The 21,187-nt window shown below is 38.4% G+C and overlaps 1 protein-coding gene across 1 annotated transcript in view; it reads left to right on the top strand.

Moving 5' to 3' along the window:
- The first annotated feature begins 1,531 nt into the window (after window positions 1-1,531).
- The window catches only part of GNAS (GNAS complex locus), a 47,732-nt gene continuing 28,076 nt past the window's right edge, over window positions 1,532-21,187 (top strand). Inside the window, exons 1-3 of the mRNA XM_017734640.1 lie at window positions 1,532-1,627; window positions 1,711-1,830; window positions 14,475-14,572. Coding sequence (XP_017590129.1) covers window positions 1,550-1,627; window positions 1,711-1,830; window positions 14,475-14,572 — 296 coding nt within the window. The 5' untranslated portion in view covers window positions 1,532-1,549. The remainder of the gene's footprint in view (window positions 1,628-1,710; window positions 1,831-14,474; window positions 14,573-21,187) is intronic.

Below are 21,187 nucleotides of genomic sequence, written 5' to 3'. Positions count from 1 at the left end.
CTGAACGAGATGATCTGTGCTGCTGCTGTTTGCTTCCCCTCTGCAAGAGCAGCGCTTGCATTGCAGTCGTGCTGTCACAACCTGGGAAGGTACAACCAGATCCTCCACACCTCTGCCTAAAAGGCAGAATAACGTGGGGCTGGCATGGTGCTGTTTTCCTTGACCCTGTCTTTTATAAAAACTGCCTTCATTTTTCATTTGGTAGCCAAAATTCCCACCACTCCTGGATGTCTGTCTGCCTTGTTATTGGAGTAGTATTTTTTTTTCCTGCTCTTCTTCTGCATTCTTGATTGGTGAATATGCTTTCAGTTTCATTTTGGTTTTTGACTGTGAGTAATTATAGAAAGGCAAAAGTGATAAAAAGCATTTGTAATATGCTTACTGAATTAACTCACTAAAATGAGGTTTTCAAGCTGGAGTCTGTAAGCTGAAAGTGTGAGTTACTATTTTTGAAAGGGTAAAAAAAGGAAATGCTCTTGGTACTTCATAATCTCTGGGACACTGCGCTGGAAAATGTTAGTTTTCAAAACGAAAAAAAAATTTAAATGTTGATATAAATATTCCATAATCAAAGAGTTCTGGAAAAGCAGTTCAGTAAAGATTAAAAGGTCACTTAGACAGTTTAGCTGGCTTTTTTTAGTAATTACATGGCTAACTCTGTTTACCTCAAAGTAGTGATTTTACGCTGTGTACAGCAAGAAATTATTAATGTGAAAAATTTTATCATAGTGCTTTGCAATTAGGTTACAGTTTACAGGCTCAGTGCTAGCAATACTTTTAGGGTGCTAATTCCTGGTTATACCAAATGTTTGATCATGCATTTCATTTGCTTGCACTGTTCAGCATTGAAATTAACTGGTGTCAGATTTGACACAAAATGCAGTACAAAGGAGCAGAGGCAATGGTTTGCACTGTCCTGCTCCAACCTGTTGGGCTGGTTAATGTGACTGCAGTTAATCCCAAATGATAGTGCTCATTCCAAATGGTTTTCCAGCCTACTCCTCTGTTTGTAGTCAAGAGGTAATTTTGTATACTTGGTTAACCCTTTGCTGGTTATGTGTCACATCCAGACTATTTGAATGTCTTGTGTCAGGTTGAGTTCCCTGCTCTAGCTTGTTCTGCTAAGGCACCATTTTTGTGCTTTAATTTTTTGTGCTTTGAGGTTCCTTGGTCTCCTTTCATTTGTTTCTACTTTTAGTAACTCACCCTTTTTTCCTTTCTGTTTGTTTCCAGTGTATGCCTTCCTAAAGAACTTTCACGTATGTCTAGTATTCTGCAGAATGTCTTTGTCCCAGTCTGAGACTGTAATAAGTTTTTATTAAAGCATAATTAGACACTGATTTTTGGATGCAAGTAGATGTTACTGCTTAAAATAGATGCAAATAGATTTTACTGCTTAAATAGAAAAGTTATGAGATATTTAATTGAGCCTATCTACAAAAGTTTTCAGTGACTGAAAGCACTTTAAAAAATGCAGTTTTGATAGAATATTTTTCAAGGTCATGTTCTGTTTTAAAAAGGTATTCTGCTTTTGTGGCTTACGAATTTAATGATGTATCTTTTTTATTACAGGGAGAAGAAAATGAAAATTCAGGATATTAAAAACAATATTAAAGAAGCTATAGAGGTAACTTATGAGCTATTGTTTTTAACTATTCCAAGTGGCTATTTAGACACTCTCTGCAATATTTTACTTGTGTTTCTTTGCAGACAATAGTGACAGCAATGGGCAATTTGGCACCTCCAGTGGAACTAGCCAATCCAGAGAACCAGTTTCGAATCGACTACATCTTAAATTTAGCAAACCAGATAGACTTCGATTTCCCTCCGGTGAGTAATTCACAGTGGCTGCAGCCATGCCTTTTTGAAAATGATTATATTTCCCTGCCCTGTAGTAAATATTTCCCCAGAGCAGCAAGCTGCTCTCTGGGAATTACTGCAGTAGGTACCTTTGGTGAGTGCCAGTTGAGTTTACAGCAGCACAGCTGGAATATTCCTTCAGAAACATGAAGACTCTTGTCTGCTTTTTGTGCTCTGGTGAATTAATCAGCCACAGAGTCAAGATGGACAGTGCTGAGTGTAAAGTTTGGATATTGCTGGGAATTGCCCTGCCCAAAATGAATGGAGATACACACAGCACTCTGTTGATGGTTAGCTGGTGTTTAATGATTTCTCTCTTCTGGAAGAACAGTGGAGTTTTCTTGCTGATTCAGACTCTGTGTCAGCCAGGCTTTCTGCAGAGGCTCCACTCACACATCCTTGCCCCAGCCCTCCCAGTCCTGGTTAATCATTCGAGGTGCCAGCAGTCCCAGAGTAAATGCAGAAAGGATAATTATTTGGTTGATGATACAACTTTGTGCCCACTCACGGTGATTAATTTCTCCTGTATCTCAACCAGACTTGTAGCAGAAGCCCATGAAAATACAGTTTGCAAACACTGAACACTTAAACACTGAGAAGATATTTTTGTCAATTGCCATGAAGTACTTTTTACTTGCAGTAATGCAGGAATGTTTCAAAACTTGTATTTCTCTCTCTGTGCACTGTTCCAGGGGGCTGAGGGAAGGAATTACGATGATGTGTCAAAAATCATAATCTATTTACACCAGAATTTTGTGTCCAGCAGTAGTCAGTCCCAGATGCTTGAAATGAAAGTGCAAGTGCAAATAATAGTAAGATGTTGGATAGTTTGCACTGCAGCAAGGTTTTTGTAATTTTTGATTTGTAAACATTATTGAACAAGCTGTTCTGTGCGACCAGCGACAGTTACCTTTTCCTAATGTTGCCACTTCTAGGAATTTCTCTGCTTTGGTCAGTCTTTATCAAAAGAAAAATAACCAACCAAACAAACCTACATGCTTTTTGCACATGGCAGAAGTCAGGTGACATTAGCAATTAATTGGCAATACTGCACTGTAATCTTCCAATCAGATCATTTTCAATGTTCAACAGGCACAGACAGGTTGATAGAGGGGAGATGTATGATTCTAGCACATAAAATGTGATAATTTTCATTTTGACTTAAAGCATCATAAATTCGAGATTTTGGGATTTTTAACTTCACACCTCTTTCATTTAGACATTTATCAGTGTTACTCACAGAAATACTTGATCCCTTCATGGATGATCTCTACTACTGGGGGCACAGAAAAGTGTATGCTTTGAAGATAGTTTTAGGAGAATATCTGAGAGAGAAGACAGTAGTTCCTTGCTCCACCCTCTGTGCTCCTGAACTGGCTGTGTGCCCACAGCTCTCCTAATGCCATTGTTTGTGCTAGTTCAGGTTGTGATCTGTAACAACGCTGCAACAAGTTCCTGTGACCTACCTTGCAGTGAAATACTGGATTTTCCTTTTCTCTTCTATGTCAGAGGTTTTTTTTCTTCGATTCAATTGGAGTGCAGTGATTTCTTCTAATTTTTCCCTTTTTTTCACTGAAAGCAAGGTGTAATTGTGTGACTTACAAGGTCCTTAAATAATTCCAAGTTCAGTGAAGAGTCTTTGAGGTGTTGAATGACACACAAGTTCAGGAATAACAGTGCTCCAATAAAACTAGTTTTTCTTCTCTGAGCAAAGGTATTGTCTTAAATTTTTAAGCCCTGAGTCTACAGAGGTTTAGGCGTGTACATAACTTTGACTAGTGGCTTACTTCATTGGCGTGATTAACTTATTTCATATGTAAATGTTTGTGGGGTTGAGGTTTTAAACTGGATATGCATTAGCCACAGATGTTGAAGGACTATTGTTGGCTCTCTCTGCCCTTGGTGATTATATAAGTTAATATATCTCTGATTTCTGAGTGTGTCTGAATGTAGGTTGTAGTCCTTTGGTACCTGGAAAACTGAACCTGCATTTTAACTGCATGATTCAAATGAAGTTAAGATCTGGAGTGTCCCTAGATGCCAACTCTCAGTGCATAGTGTCAGAAATCACAATCCTTGAGTACTGCTCAAGGTCATCATCTTGTGTGTATGAAGGAGTAGTTGAAATGAATTTTAAGGTAGAGGCCAAAATCTGTGTTTATAATTCCCTGTGGAACAGGTGGAGTTAGAGTGCCTGTTTCCTAACAGCAAGGTTCAGTGTAATGTGAAAGGCAGAAGAAAGTCAAGAAAAAGGTAGGATGCTAATACTGGGATCTGGCTTTAGATGTAAATTAGGATTAGAGCAACTTTTGTGTTCTGATATTCTAATTCTTTTCTTAGTCTGGGTCTCCATCTGTTTGCTTTGCAGTTTTTGACTTACAGGAAATGTGTGTCATTTGTGTGGACCATATTGTTTTGAATTAAAAAAACCTAAAAAACAACAGCTTGAGTTAAAAATAATGTTGGTACAGTGTAATGCTAGGTTAAACATCCCCTTTAAAGCTGAAAATTTAGTATGTTGGAGATTTATTAATTCAGCACAGTTGGTATTAAGAAATTAGATTTCTTGAATGCAAGTAGTAGCATATGGAGAGAGGAAAAACATAGTGCTGACTGAAAGGAATTCTGTCCACATAGTCATGCTGGTGTTTTAAAATATTGCAGTTTTTAGTAGATCAGATCTATAGTTGAGACTTCCAAATGGCATTTCCATCATTACTGTCTTTTGATGCATTTAGCTTAACACAACTCTGTGTGTGTTTTCAGTGTTAAAACTCAACCTCGTAAGTAGTTTCAATAATTCAAATTAGCTGTATATCTGTCTCAAATGTCAGGTGATGTTGGATTAGCTGGGTTATAAAAGTGGTATTTTTATTCCTGTTCTGCATACCAGACAGTGGTTAGGATATTTTCTCCATCCCCAGGATCAACTAGAATAGTGGCCTTCTTCTCATCCCTTTCTTTTTGCTCTTACTTTTAGAAGCAGAAAGGAAATGTTCCTGTTCTATCAACATTTCACACTGTATGATCAACCAAATCGAACCAAGCTATGAAATAAAACCTATTTACTTTGGGTAGCAGTCCAATTATAATTCTCTGGTTTTAATGAAATATTCAAAATAGCTGGGCAGGATTTACAGCTGCCTATTTTTAATTGATCTGGACTCAGCTGAGGAAGCTGTCTCTTGAAAATACCATACTAAATTCAGAAAAATGGTATTCAGAAAGTAGTAGAATCAGAGTATTAGCTATTGAAGGGCAGAATACCAGAGGAATGACTCCAGCCTATGGCTTTCTAGGTTGAGGATGTTTAGAAGAGATGCTGATGTTGTCTGCCGGTCTCTTGGTTCCAGTTTAAGTTTTATTACACTGCTGCATTGTAGTTATTTTGAATCTCCCACTACCACTGCTGCTGAATGGTTTTATTATGGTTTCTGAGTGGTGTCCTTGAGCTTTACCACACTCTGGCTTCAGCCTCAAAGGCAGCTCAGCATCCCCTGTGCCCACAGCCAACCCTTCCCTCCGCTCCACACCGGGATGTGCCACCCGCACTGGGCCAAAAAAACCTCCACTGGGTCCCCGGTGTAAATCAGACCATTGAACCACCCCAGGTTAAAAATAACCCTAGTAACCCTTACTCCTTCTCTCTTCTATTTTGGGGAGATTATTTTTAACAGGGATCAGTTTTGAGGGCTGATTTATAACCTGGCCTGTGGGCAGTGTGGGTACAAAGGAGGTGGTGCACAGTGTGATCCCTTAACCTGCAGCAGGGTCAGAACGGGGCTTTGGAGTCCCTAAAATGGTTTTGACACCAAAATCTTCAAGAAGGTAACAAGATAATAGAGTCTCAGTAAGAAAAGATGTGAGCTGGGATCTCTTTGCTGCCAGAAGTGTTCCTTAATTATGTAGGCAACAGAACAAAATTATGTGTCCCTGTAGATAACCACCCTGATGGGTATAGTGATAGATATATTATTATTCCTGTCTAAATACATCATGGGAGAAGAAGAGAGCTGTTCTGGTTTGACAGCATCACTAGCTTTATAAAGTAATGACAAACATATTCACTGCAGTGGGGGACATTTCCCATGGGAATATCTCAAATGTCACAAATTTTGGGGTGTGAAAGTGGGCAAAACTTTTCTTTGCTGAGGATATTCGTGGGAAGCTGGGAAAGGTGGGAGACAGTGCTCGGTTTCTTGGGTGTCTGGACAATATTGTGTGCAGTTTGAATACGTACTACAGAGAGAAGATTGAGGGCTCCAGCTTTTTCTTGTCCAGATTCTCTTTAAGATTTTGAGCAAGACACCTCAATGTCCTATTTCCCTTTTTTTAGTGCCCTCTATCTTGTTATGTGTAAAATAGTGATAAATACATATATATCTTCGAGAAGCATCTTGAGGTGCAGAATTAGTAGAAAATGTGGATATGTAAAGTATTTTTGCCTCGAGAATGTTAATATTCCAAGAAAGGAGTGGGAAGTCTTACAGACAGTATCACTGATGTGGTGCTAGATCCTCTGAAATACTCCTTACTTACTCTTTTTAAAATCTCTATTATCTTATCTACACAGAGCAGCTCCCTCTAAATGGGCTTCCAGATAATCCAATTGAGTTTACCTGATCAGACTTTAACAGGAATTTATGTAAAGCTGGTTTTCCTGTCCTTTAATAGCAGAAAAATTTCTTGAATACAGATTAATTAAAGAGTTATTTTGAAGCCTTCTTTTAGTAGAGGGTCTGTCAGGCAGGCAGCCACTTGATTTCATTTCTGTTTCTCAAAATTGAGACACATATAACTACTAATGATTTGCAAATGAATCTCCTGAAATCTCTGATTTTTGCCTACATGGATAAATGCCTGGTAGGAATATTTTACTCTTAGGTGTGACTAGCAATATCTAGCAAATTTTGTTAGTGCAAATGTATTTATTGGAAATGATTTTTTTTAAATTTCAGCCCTTTAAATTCTGCAGTGCTTTCACTGAGGTGTTCACATAATTCTGTTGAAATCGCACAAGGAATTTCGCCCAGGACTTGAGACACTGGGGATTATATACATCTCTTTTCTGTAGTCCAGTTGCTTTTGTAGTACAAAACCCCCTCACCCTATATTTTGCTTTATTATTATAGATTTATTTGATTAGTATTTGAAGTAAAAGCTAATGCTTTATTCTGAATTTATATTTTTATCCAGTAAATTCCCACCATACCAGACCATATTTACAGGTTCAGAAGTTCACGTGACTTAAATTCTCTTGATACATCATCTTTGTTTTCCTCAGAGCAATCTTAAAGAACAAGAACAGGTTAATTCAATTTATGTTGAAATAGAAGAGCTGTCAGCTGAATTAAACAGGAAATAGGCATAATTTAATATAGAAATTCTTGAGCATTTTCTGGTTTTAATCACAGTAAGAGACTATCACAAAATATTGGTGTATGCATAGATGAAATAAAATTATACCTGTGAGCCTCCCTGGTATTACAGTGGATCCAGCCACAGCCCTGTTGTGTCCAGCTGACTGGTCAGGGTTTTCAACTGGTCTTTAGAGAGTACGTGACATTTCTTCAGTGTTCCAGTAAAATTTAAGATTTTTTTTTTTTTTTTAAGCTCCCAGGAAACAGGGTATCTTTTTACTCTTAAAAAGAAATCCCAGCAATTAAACAGAACTTTAAATTAATTTTTTGAAGTATATTTGAGCTTCATTTTTTCATGTAGACTTTATTGTGAGCCTGTGAACACTTCTATGAGTACAGATGCTGCTTCTTCAGAAAGGTTGTAAGAGGGTTAGTGAGATGTCCTTGGGAGGAATGAGGAGAACTGTTTTGTCTTACACTCTTTTCTGTTGGTGGAAGTTTCTGGCAAAAAGAGGCTTTTTGTTTCCACTCTGAAAGGAGGCAGCAGAGTTAAGTGTGGTCCCAGGTGTTTGTTCTTGGCACTATGTGAGGTAGTAAGGTCATTTGATTTGACTGTTCAAGCTTACTATAAATTCATTAAACAAAAAGCAGCTAAATAATGTAGTATGAAAGACATTTTCCAAACCCTGATTTAAGGCTCAAAGGAAATTTCTCAGAGTTTTATTAAACTTTCCTTCTTACACTGAAGTCTCCAAAAATAGCTGATGGTTGAACTGCCTCTATCACCCCTCTGAAGTACCCTGGAAGAGAGCTGGAATGGGGTAGAAGACTTCTTTGTGCCTTTTATGCTATCAGGAAGTTTGATCCATTAATGAATTGCCTCTTTCTATGTATGATACACTTTGAAGAAGCAGAGGAACACTGATTATTTGGTTTAAATCGCAGAGGAATCTTGAGGAAATGGGGAGCAGGCTTGATGCTTTCACCCAAAGTGAGTTTTCCTCCCTAATAAACCTTGAGGAGCTGTGTTCTGGTATCAACAGATGAAGTTTCTGTGGTGATTAAACTTCTTGGGAAAGTAGAAATAAAAGAGAAATGGTTTGATATTATGTTAGTGAGGACTTCCAACCAAGGGCACATTGTAGCTTATGGGTAGGGATTTGTGTGTTGGCACATTTCTAAAATGCTGTGGTGTTTTGAAACTCTTAACAAAGGGGAATAATGTGAGTTCAAACCTGACAGAAATTTCTTACGTAGAATTCCCTTCCCATTGGCCAATCCTTGCAGCCACGTCCAGTTTAATTTACTAGAAGTTACCAGGCAGACGCACAGACTATTTCAGAATCATTCTTCTTTTCCAAGCATGCAAAGCTATTGATAATGAGCCTGAATCCTTGCTGAAAATATTTCTGACTCAGTTATGGGAAGTGCTGAGTGCACTGGCCTCTCCCAAAGAGTTTTGTATTCAGCTCTGGACACGTGCCAGTAACTGGAGAATATCTTCAACTATTCGTAGGTATGCGTTTCCTTTGTGATATCATCAGCGTATTTGCCCTAAAATAGCAAGCAATAATTAACACTTGTTCACACCATTAGGAATGCAGATGTTTCCCTATTCAAGTAAGTGGCTTATTAAACTGTCTGATTTGACAAATTTAATACATTCTGGTATCCCTGCCCAAGCTTGGGGAGAATGAAAAGTTGCCTTGAATTCCCTTCTCTGAGTGCCCTTAGAGTCAGTAGTGATCACTTGATTTCAGCTACGAGCAATGAGAAATAAATCAATTTGTTGGGTACTTTCCTATCCTGGAAGGAGAAAATCAGCTGGTGCAGTTTGTCTTGGAATGCTCTGTGCTGCCCTGCCATCCCGTGACCTTGCCTTGTTGCAATGCCTCGCTTGTGGAATGCAGCAGAACTGCCTGGCTCTCAGGAAAGGAAAGTTTGTGCTCCCCCCTGGCAGAGTAGGTCTGTGAAGGGGTTTGAAATCAATGGTCGGTGCTACTTTAAAAAACTGAACACGTTGGGGAGCAAATGTCCTCCAGGAGACAGTTTTACAGTTAGAAGCTGGTTTGACCTTTAATCCTCAGGTTTGTAAGTCGGTGACCTATTTAAAACTCTTATTATGAAATGTGCAGCTCCATGGGACAGTGAACTTTGCCCAGGAATTGAATCCCAGTTTTAACCACAACATTGTGTAATGGTTGTACACACCTTTTAGGAGGTAAGGTTTTTTTCAATGGCATTGACTTTTGATGGAATTAGTAAATAAACTGCTCTGCTGAAGGATCCACCCTATATTATATTTTACAAAGAAAAGGTAATGCAGCATGTCCATGCTAAGTTTCCTGTGAATATGGTGTCACAGTGGCAAGGACTGTGCCAATGTTTTTCCCTGCCAACATCCTAATGCCTATAAAACATTGCTTCATAAACATTTTTTTAACGTCTCTTGAGTATTTATATATCTGGAGGGAACAAAGCCTTGTAGACAGTATGTCCAGTTATATTCTTTCATTTTCTACTAATATTTTATCCTTTTAGAATTCTTCTCAAAAGCAGATCTTGGTTCCTTTATTTTTTCCCAGGCCTGGAGTTTGTCTCTTGAGGATTATTTTTTTTAACAACCAAAGCGGTCAACCCCCAAGTTCTTTAACACTTTCTGTAGTTTGACTTTAAGCAAAACTACTGTTTACTTGCTGCCATTTATTCAACTTGGTGAAATTTGAAATAGTAGGTTTTAAATTTGATTAGACTCTGCATTGTCCCGTTTCTAATCCAGACTTGTGTCAGCAAGATCTTTCTGGAACAAAGAACTGTTTTCCAAGCATCCCTTCTGCATTTCCACTGATGGGTTTTTTTCTCTAGAGCTTTGCAGAGATTCCTGTAAGTGAATTCAAGTGATTTACAAATGCTGCCTGTTGACTCATTGGATTGGGAAGCTTTCAGCAGGTGGAGAAACTGTTGCCTCATAAATAAAACATTAATAATGAAAAATAATTTCACATAAATGCAGCTTTCTAACCATTGTGGCAAATAGGGTATTATGAGAGGTGAGGTTTCCTCAGCAGCAGCAAGTCGTGGTCTTTGATCCTTCAGTTATCTAAGCAAAACCAGAGAAGGTTTACCCAGACAGAGGATTTTCTCAGGGTTTTTTATAGTTTCCCAGAAGTGGAGCCTGTTCTTGGGGATTGTGCCCGGAATTCAAACTATGCCCCTGCCCAGCCTGAGCAGATTCAGTCAGGCCCTGTTTGTTCTCTTCAGATCTGTGTTACATTGACATTCCTTTCCCTGAGCGTTCTCCTCAAGGATTTCTCCCTCTTTAGGGTTCTGTTAACGCTTTGGGACGTGTGAAGTCTGCTCTGGTGGTGAATAAATGCTCCAATCCTGACATAAAGCTTAGGAGGAGTTCACTCCTCACCTTCCCTGGTGGTGCCATCCTGTCACCACTTCTGTTGACTTTTGTTGCTTTACACAGCTTCAGCTGTACTTTAAACAGGATCTTGGGTGTGTTTTGTTACACTGCAGCATTTTATTTCTTTTTTAATGGAAAATGACATAATTTGATTTTTTTTTTCAATTTTAAGTATGCAAAGGGCAAGAGTGGATAATATGATCCTGCACTGCAAATACTATGGATCGTTTGGAACCTAACATTCAAATCCTGTTTGTTGTGGAATGTCATCTCAAACCAAATTGTTATTTAGTATTATTTGTTTATTTTAGCTGTTTTGTTAGGAGTTCCATTTTCTAGTGCAAGAAAAACCTGTGTTGATGCTGCTGTAGTGTCTGTTATATTAGAATGTGCCAGCAAATGAATCAGTGTTGTGGAAACAAGAACCAGACATGTAAGGACTAGTTTTCTGGCTATTTCTTTTCAGGAAATTTTCCTGCTACTTTTGGTTAATTTGTTTCCTAACTCATTATTTTTAGAGCTCTCATACAAATTATACCTATTTAACTAAAAAAAACCCCAACCCTGTTACTGACTTGATTTTTCTAGTGGCCTCTGAAGCCCCTGTTTTACCTAAATACATAACAAATCTTGTGGTTTTACTTGCCTTCCCTGAGAGTAGCCCCAGGCTACATTCCATGACTCAAATGGGATGCTGAGGATTTCTTGTGTTATTCTTTTTCTTAAATATTATTTCAGAGCTGTGGTTAGTGTAGGTGTACTGGGGAGCAGGGAGAATCTGGGTTTTTGCAACCAGCTACTATGTCTTAATTCTAAAATCAGTCACTACAGTAAGGAGGCTTCTAATAAAGCAGGAGATGAACTCTGCAAGCCTGGTTCTGACTTTGCTTGGGTGAACAACCTTCCTGGTTCACAGCTGTGTAAGGTGGCTCAGCATTAGTCCCAACGTGTGTAAAGATGTGTTTGATGTGGCCTAAAGACAAAAAGGTTGTGTATGACCATCACAAGTCATGTAGTTCACTTTTTAAAACACAATTAATACAAACAACAAAAAAGGACTAAAAGTAACAGCAAAAACCCATCCCAAAGAAACCCCACTGTGTCTTAGTAGAATAACCTATTACTCTTCAGTTGCTGTAGATCCTGATTTTGAAATCCCAATAAAAAGTTCAAAGAATGTGGAATTAAATTCTTTTTCCATCCCACTTGGACAGTCAACAACCATACTGAGAAGATTGCCTAAGTATTGCTGGTTATAGTTCAGATTAGCAGGACAGGCATAAAGGCAGTTTTAAGTATTTTATTGCTAATTTGGCCTAACAAGGCACAAACACTGATCTTTATCCCATTACTGTAATTGACATATTTTCTTAGAAGTGAAAACTGCCCTTAGAACACAGGGAGGACTCTTCTAAACAATATGTAACTGTTCTGGTAAACTAAACCCTGGGCTTGCTATATCAATGTGTTTATGCTAGGGCCAGGAACTGGTTTTATTTTTCATCCCATTTTAAGATCTGATTGCAGAAACTACTCCAAATGTAAGGCATTATGGAGTTTAAAAGGTCTTTGAAATAATTGCTTTATATCAGCTCTCTGCCAAAGTGTCATAGTTGTAGTGAGAAACAGTAATGAGGAAGAATTTTTGTGGCAGAATTTTACTGTGCTGTGCCTTTTGTTATTAAAGCACTGCCTTTTTTCACTTTGTATCTGCAGTTGTAGGTGATGAAGAATGTTTTACTGCATTTTTTGTAAACTTAGCTCTGCCTAGTTATTTGTCCATTTGAATCAGCTGCTGTTTCAGAAAAAAAAAACCTTGTAAAATTGCCGATTCCATTTTTCTGATTCCCAGCTTTGTAGTAATAAGTTGAGTGAGCTGTATGATGTTCTGTATTGGACAGTTTTTACTTCTAAAAATAAATATAGAAACATTCCCCAAAAGGGGTTTGGTTCAAATATAGTGAGATTGCAGATAATTCCTTCTCTCTTCTTTACTTTTATCTTCCTTCTCCTTTTTGCTTTGGAAAGATACTTTCCTCACTGTGCTCTGATACAGTCGAAGGTACTGATAGTCCTCCAACTGCCAAGAAATTGGAAATCTTCAAAATTTAAGTATCCAGTGAAGATAATTCCAGCAGTGGGAGACAGAAAACTGAGGACTGAAATTAAGATGTTGGTTCATCTTTTATTTTCCTTAATAGCAAAAGCAAATGGTTGTGCAATCTGCAAATACTAAAAATCAAATAAAATCTTCTTACCTACTTTTGAAGGAAATTTAACTGGTCTTTTTGTTCATGAACAGTTCATAAAAGCCAGGAACAAACTGAAATCTAATACCATATATAAACGTCATAATCTCTTTAAAAGAAATCAGAACAAAATTTAGATGTGTATTTTGTGTTTACTCTCATTTTTGTGTATGTGCAGCTAGTGAATGCTTAATAGCAATAAAAGGATAATGAAATTTGCATCTGATGGGCTGCTTCCCTTGTTGGTATTCACAATTGTGTGATCACACAATCACACACGCATCTCATACCTGCCAAGAAGAGGGTGCTCTGAAAATCAGCATCACTAAATTTACTTAAGATGCCTTTATGCATCTTTAGGATGCAATTTAAAGGATTTACTGTTCTGTTACAGTTCAGGTGTTAGTTAACATTCTGGTAGGAGCATGAATTTTTTAAAAAACTGTTTTCAAAGTGAAATTTGCAATGTGTCCCCTTTCTTTGTACTACACTGATAGTAAAGGAATGTGAGAGACTGATATCCTAAGAGATGGAAGAACCTTGAAGCGGTACCATGGCTATTCAAAAATAACACATTCTTCTTCTTCTTTAAACTAATTCTGCTGAAAAAAAAAGGGGTGGGGAGAGATAGAATATATACAGCAACTATTTTAAAGGTCTTGTGCTGGTCTGGATTAAAAAAAAATACTTGCTACTTAAAATCAGAAAGCTCTGAGAGATAGCCAAGGAGCACCCATGGTTGTTGATAAGAGGAATGCCCACAGTGGTGTCTGTATGTATTTTAGTCACCAGGCTGCTGCTGTTCTTTTTAAGCCTATTCAGAGTTCTTAGACTGATGGCCAGAAGTTCAATCCATGTTGCACATGCTGTTGGAGCCAAAGTGCATCTTTCATATGCCAAATGAAAGGGCTTTTGGTTGTGTTGTTAACTTGTGTTGCAGGTTCAACAAAACTGAAGCATTGCATTTTTGGCTGTCTGCTTTCATATCTGGGATTGCAGTTTTTAAGGCTGAGACAAAACATGATCTAGCCTTGTATCACTGTCTTTCTTCTGTAGTTCAATGTCTTTTTACACTGTAAAAGAATAAATTTATGAAAGTGGTACAGAGTTAAGTAAGATACGGATGTGTGTATAGTCCCTGAAGATCCTCACTAACTTGCAGAGTCATGTAAAGCTTAATTACCATTATCATTCATGTAGGAATTATAGAGAAGTAGTGTTTCACTGAAGAAAAAAAAATCATGACAGCCACAAAAATGTAAAATAGTGACACCATGAGTTAAAGAACAAATGTTACCAAATAGCACTGATTATTAAAAATGCCAACGAAATTGTCATTGATGGGATATTAACCCTTCTTACAGTAGGTGGTTGGATTCAATCAGGGATTGAGAAGCAGTTCTTTAAGTGTTACAGAATGTTTAAGTCAAACTTAGAAAGCCAACTGAACTTGTAGTGAGGTTCTAAAGCATGGTTAAAGATCATTGTTAAATCTGCTCCATTTCCTGCTCATTGCAAAATGAAATGATATGTTACTATTTGATGATTCTCCTCATCTCTAACCCGTTCCCTAACACTGTTTTCCCATTTCAGGAGTTTTATGAACACACAAAAACACTTTGGCAGGATGAAGGTGTGAAAGCCTGCTATGAGAGATCCAACGAGTACCAGCTGATTGACTGTGCACAGTAGTGAGTATTGCTCCATTCCATTGCACGGGGCTTTGTGACTGAGGGGAATGAACTGGTTTGATGTCCTGATGCTTGCTTTCCCTTATCCCTGGAAAAGGAATGTGTGGTGCATAATGAATTCTTGGTAATCAGCTGTTCAGAGAGGTGGGACAAGCTGGTGTTGTATCTACACTGAAAACCTTGCAGGTGCTTTCAAAAGGTCTTTCCAAAGGCTGGCCCCTTAATGAGGGGACAGTTTTATTATCTCCAAGGCCAAATTTCTGCTTCTTCCACTTGGCCCCGTCCTTTCCAGATGCCAGCTTCAGGTGCTACAGCAACTTTCAGTAAGTTGGAGAGAATGTGGGTGGGAAACAAACCTGTTTGTCACTTTGGTTTCTAGTGCAATTTATTTAGCTGGAAACAAAGAGATGGGAGCAACAATCATGGGAAGCAGCCTGTGATCAGTCACCGGAGTTCTGCTTGTGTGCCTTCATGCACATATCTGAGAAAGAGTCATTCTCTTCTGGTATTTATACTGCTGGGGTAATTAGTATTGTCTTGAGAGTCTGCTGCATGTTTGCAGTTACTTATCACATCCAGCAGTATACTGTGGTTCAGGATTTTTTATGGCAAGGTGCTCAAGTTAATTGTGACCATTCCCGGTACTTTCGCTGTGCATACTCAAGAATTGCAGGACTTAAATTTGAAATATTAATGCTTAAAACTGTTCCTTGTTAGTTTCTCTCTACTTCTTTTGGAGAAACTGAAATAAGGTTTAAGGTCAAGAAAATGAAGGTTTCTTGTTTCACACGATTATGGCAACTGCAGTTTGTCTAACACTGCATCTCTTAAAGAACATCTGATGAAATAAAATCTGTAAGGTTCTTCTTTTGTTTGTTTGTTTAGGTAGACTTAAAGGTAAATCAACAATTAGCTCTGTTTGAAAAGAGACAAGAGAGATAATTTTACTATGCCTTGCACAGCTCCAGGTCTGTAGGAGCCTCTTTGAAGTTTTGCCATTGTTTCCAGAGTGAATTTGTTTGATGTGTAACGATGTCTTTTGCATTAGGTGACTAATGTTTGATCATTTGGCATGAAGCTTTTTGCAAGTTCAGTTGCTACAAAATAAAAAAGTACTAAGATTTTCATTTTCAGACAAGCATCCAGTAAATTTTGTGTTTCTAGTGTAAAGTTGATAGAAATGAGGAGGAGCTGGGTTTGTTTCTGGTTAGTGTTTGTTAATAGTCAGCTTCTATGCTGTGAAGAAGGAAGTATTGTTGAGCACTAAGAGGCTTTTGTGTTGCCCTTTTTCTGTCCTGAAAGCACAGAAGAAAGCTAAAATTCTTACCATCCCTGGACACTGACTTTTCCGTGGATCAGCAGGGGAAGTTGCCCTCATGATGGCTTTACCGTCCTGCTCCATCTAGTGGAACACTTCATTCTACATCATGGGCTGTTGAGCCAAAAATAAACTTTGAACATTGCTGACAAATGAGATATTTTTCCCCTAAAGAAAATAAAATAAAAATTGCTGTTTCCTTCTAAAAATATTTCATAATTCTAATATTTATTCAATGTGATAGTAAAGTATAGTCTTGCAGCAGTAGCTTTCTAATTGTCAATTTTGGTAGTTTTTGTCCTTTCTGGCATTTTTGACCATGCAGTGGTGTTGTTTTTAATAACAGAATATGCACAGTAGGAGTTTTTTAATGGCAAAATGTTTGCTTGGAGTCTAATGTCACTTTGAAATGCTGAACTTGTTTTTATCAAATTAAATTTTCAAGGGACCTAACAAAAATTGCTTCTTGTAAAATCTGACTTGATTGAAGCCTTTAAATTAACCTGGTGAGCACACGCTAACAAAAATGTGGCAAAAGCAAAATATAAAATGTATCTGAGATTTATTAAGGGAGGGCTGTTTCAATATGAATGTGCAAGTCACTGCTGTTAGTGCTAATAGAAGTGAAAAGAGAGTATTGAGCAATCTCTGTTGGGGTTGTCAATTTTTTCAGAGAGGTGTTTTGGGTTCTGAACACCTGTCCCCTTTTGAAGTCCCCATTTAAAACAAGAAAGGCATACTGGGAAATGGAAAAGTGGCTTTTCTCTTTCAAGATCAATCTGGCTTCCAAAAATCCTATCTTGTTTTTGAAAGTTGCATAAATTCTTAAATATTAATGGCTTCTTTCCTCAGTGAATTGCCTTAAAATTTTAAACAATGTTTCTTGTTCACAAAACTTTTTACAGTTGTTTGTAAAAAAATTTGATTTTTTTCAACTGTGATTTTTTGAAGGGTAAATTGCTTAGTGTAAAGTTTGTCTTGGTATGGGCTTATTTAACATTTTGAGTTTTTTAAAAACTCAGATTTTTTCACTGTTGTGACAAAGTTTTATGTAGGAAGCTTTGCAAGAACATTCTGCTGAACATTTAAAAATTAGTTTTGCCTGTCTTTTAGCAATTCTGCTTTCCATGGTTAAAAGCTGATTGTCCATGAAGACAGCTTAGCTGTAGTCCAGGAGAAGGGCTTTCCACGATTCAGGGCTGGAGAATTTGGAAAGAAAGATGTTGGGGAGATGGCAGCTTAAACTTCTGCAGAGTTTGTGCTGAGGAAAGACAGGAGTGTGCTGATGGGTCAGGAGCTCTCCTGAATGGACAGAGCGTGAGGGAAAAGCTTTCCCAAGAAAGTGGGAACAAACGAAATTCTCGATGTTTTATCTCCATAACTCCAGTGCAGGGATTTAGAGTCTGGAAGTGGTATTTTTCACCTATTCTGGAGCAGTAACTTCACATGTACAATGCTTCCTTCTGAATCTCTACAATTTTCAGTGTCTTCCCATAAGAAGTGACATTAATACATGCTCTTACTGTTGCTCCACCGAGTCTCTGGTTGTGTTGGCTCAGAGAAGACTACCAAAAGCCACAGGTACCTGGCTTCCCATTTCACTGCAGTTGTGATCTTTGGAGGTGTGAAGCTGGGAGGCCTGGCCAGTAACCTCATCTGCTGGAGAGCCCTTCTGGTATCCTGCCCTGTATCCTCAAGCTCACTGTGGCTAAATGAAAAGTGTCACTTCGAAGGAACCCTGTTCATTTTGAAAGAGTAGCTGCCTCTGCTCGTCATGAGCTTTACTGTACTTCCTGCCAAGGCATATTTTACAGTCTTGAGACGCAGAGAAAGGAAAGAAGGTTTGTTTCCCTTTTCTTAACTGGCCTTACTAAGAAATCAGTTTCAATTCTGCTTTTAGAACAACACGGTCTGTGACATTGTCACCAGTCTGTATTTCAGCAGTGAGGAGGGAGCTTTATCTATGAGGAGACCAAATTTCATTGCTCTTGCAGGGGTGTACACAGAGTGTTCGTATGAAGCTGCCGTGTGATCCTGCTCTTGGCTGATAATAAACAGAAGAACACAGAAGTGTCTAGAATACAGAAAATCCCAAACGGTGTTAAATTATTTACCATCCTTTATGTTTTCCCTGAAGGCACAGGGGATTGCATTTTATTTAGAATATATTACTTATTATAAAAATATAGGAGCCATTTCCACTGTGATGTGCCAAAACCTGTTTGTCAAATCTGTCTTTTGTCAAATACAAACCAATACGATCTCTTTGAAGCGTTGTTGTTTCCAGTACTTCTACCTCAGGTTTCATTTGAGCAGCTCTGGTTTTAAAGACTCGCAAATACCCAGCAGAGCAGTCAGAGTAAGCAGGATCTCTCCCCTAGGAATGTGCTGTTCGTGGCACAAGGACATGGATGGTGCCCACGCTGTCCTGGCAGGTCTCACCCAAAGCCTGTGGATGGCCTGAAGAAACTTGCTTTGATGTCAGGAGCCTTTGGGTTAACTATTCAGCAAATCAAAAGCAAAGCCTGGGTACTACATGAGCCTTCTAGTGCTTCTTCTAGAGTTGCTAATGCTAGGCTGTGCCCACAGACCCCTGAATTTTTGCTTTAGTTAGCCTTGGCCACTCATTTGACTCCGGCTTCATTTTACTCTGCGCTTTCCCTGCGAATCTCCTCGCTGGCGCTTCCTGGTTTTGGCTGGGGTGGAAAAGGAAATAATGTGAGAGACAGTGTTTGCAGCCCATTTCACACCCTGCGATGTCAGGAAGGGCTGGAAGTAGCACGAGGAGCCCATTCTCACGCTATTTCCTGCCACCAGCTCCTCTCCTGCGCTGCCATTTCGGGGAAGGAGAAGGCGCAGGGAGGAGGCTCTGGAGGTGCAGAGTCACGTTTCTGGAACTCCAGCACCAGCAGAGCCTGTCTGATACTTTGAAACTGTACTAAAAGTATTTGGCTACAGTCCAGAATTCTACAGACAAAGTTCTTCAGCCAAATTTCTTGATGGGTGGCCTATACCCATAATGTTAATTAACAGAGTTAAAAATAATTCAGTAAAGAGAAGAACAGATTCCTTGTTACTAGTGGTAAAAATGGCCAATTGTGTTGTTTGATAAAGAATATTATGCTTGCATCACCAAGTGATTTTAAACATACAGATAAATGACAAAATATGCGTAATCCCAAGGATTTCTGTTTCCAAAAGAGAAAATAAAGTAATCTTGAGCTTTTTTTAAAGCAAATGTCAGATGCATATTTTTGTAATTGCTTTCAAGTCTGTTTGGTTCAGTAGTGTCTGGACTACTTAGTCAACATACTTCTGATACCTGTTCAGGCTTCTGTTTTGTTTTTTGTGGTTCTGTTCTCTGCAAACCTACAAATGCAAATGCAGTGGAATTTTTTTTTTTTTTTTTGTGGGTGAAGGGAAAGTGTTGCAATGCAATACAGCAGGAGATGTAATATAAGCAAAAACCTTTGGTTAATTAAGCTCTCGCTAATTTCTGCATTTTAATGGCAACAGGTTCCTCATTCCTTCCCACTGTGCTTTCTTTCCATCCTCAAAAGTTTTTGTTGTGGCATTAAGTTACAGTCTGAGCGAATATATAGTTATGTATGAAAAAACATATTTTGTTCACTGAGGCTTTTGGAGGAGGCTGTTGGTAGGTACAAGTTTGTAATAGAACGAGAATTAGTGAACAACACTGGCTCTGCACATTGTGCCTAAAGCTAAACTAACCTGGGGTTAGTAAACAGGGTTAGTTAGTAAACAGGTACAGAGTAGCCACCCTGAAAAGTATATGATCAACTTCTGATCAAGGAGATGTGTAGGGTTGACTTTTGTTGATTGATTGATTGTGAAGTTTTGAGACTTCACAAATAATTTTGCATGTAATTAAAATGACCAATATTTTTCAAACAAGTAATATAATGGTAAATAAGATATCATGTGTGTATTCACAGCCCTGACTCAATGTGCAATCCATTCTGAGCAATTCATCAGTGTTGTTATAGACAAAACAATTTATTTAAGAAATTAGTATGTTGCACTGTTCCATGAGATCATTAAATGCAGCTACTACCACAGCATTACTACACAATTATATTTTTCTTTCATGATTGTAAAGATTAAGAAAAATTCAAGAGCCTGGATCCATGCTAATAGAAACTCTCTTGAAGTAGATGATTCACTCCTCCTGTGAGTGAATTCATTAACAACAGGTTTCACAAGTCTCTCTGATTGCATGGATTCCGTGGTGTTCTGCTGAGCAGCCTTTCATCCTTCTAGTGATACCACACATTCCTGGAGTGAGGGGATCTCACCAGTGTAGTAAACACTGTGTTGGGCACTCGTGCAGAGCTGATGAACACACCCTTGGTGCATTTACTGAGGACAGGCCCAGTGTGTGATGGGGTTTGACACACGCAGAGTCAGACAATTGGCAAAGCTACGTAAATGCTGAAAGCTCAAGATTCTTGGGTTTGCCTTTGCTGTATGTGGATCTTACAATGATATTCCTTGGTTTTCTGTATTTTTAATCTAAATTTGCCACACAGAGAATATACCTTTTTATGGTAAGGAAAGTGCAACAAATCCACCCTAGAAATAACAGCTTACTGCAGGTGAAACTTCTGTAATCGCATTGCTCGAAACACATGTTTTGAGAAAACTGGAATGAGTAAAATAGTAGATGATTGTGTACACAGTAATCCTTCAATCCTCTGGTTTTTGTGAAGATGGGTAGTGGTCAGTCTGAATTGGGAATGAGTAAATATCATAAATGAATCGGTCAGAATGAATTAGGGTGAGAAGTCAGAGGAGGAATTGTGACTGTGAACTCTGTAAAGTTTGTCATGCACCTTGGGTGTACTAGCTTTCTGTATTTTTTTTTTTTAAGTTTTACCCATTAATATAAAAAATATGCTCAGTTCTACCATAAAATTCCCATAAGCTTATTCTAAAACAGAGCAAATCTTGAATTGTGAGTATTGGACTTAATGGTATAGCTGTCCTGGATTGCTGTACTGGTGAAACACTGTAGCTGTCAAGTAGTGAGGATCAATCCAAGCAACTCTTAAAACTCATATTAGTTCCTGAGAATGAATTTTCACTCACCCTTCCAGGCTCTTGCAAGGTCCCTTTGTGCAAACAGAGAAAGCCCCAGATAGGGGTAGTTTTGAGCTATGATTTGAACCAACAATTCAGTGTGAGACAGAAACAACCAGAATAAAAGACTTCCACACAGGCTGGAGCAGCCTTCTGTAGGAATCCCTCCTGCAGGAGGAAGATCTGCAGGCACAAAA

This window comes from Corvus brachyrhynchos, unplaced genomic scaffold (assembly GCF_000691975.1).
Source record: "Corvus brachyrhynchos isolate BGI_N302 unplaced genomic scaffold, ASM69197v1 scaffold10, whole genome shotgun sequence".
NCBI lineage: Eukaryota > Metazoa > Chordata > Aves > Passeriformes > Corvidae > Corvus > Corvus brachyrhynchos.
This window is presented reverse-complemented; position numbering and strand designations above follow the sequence as displayed.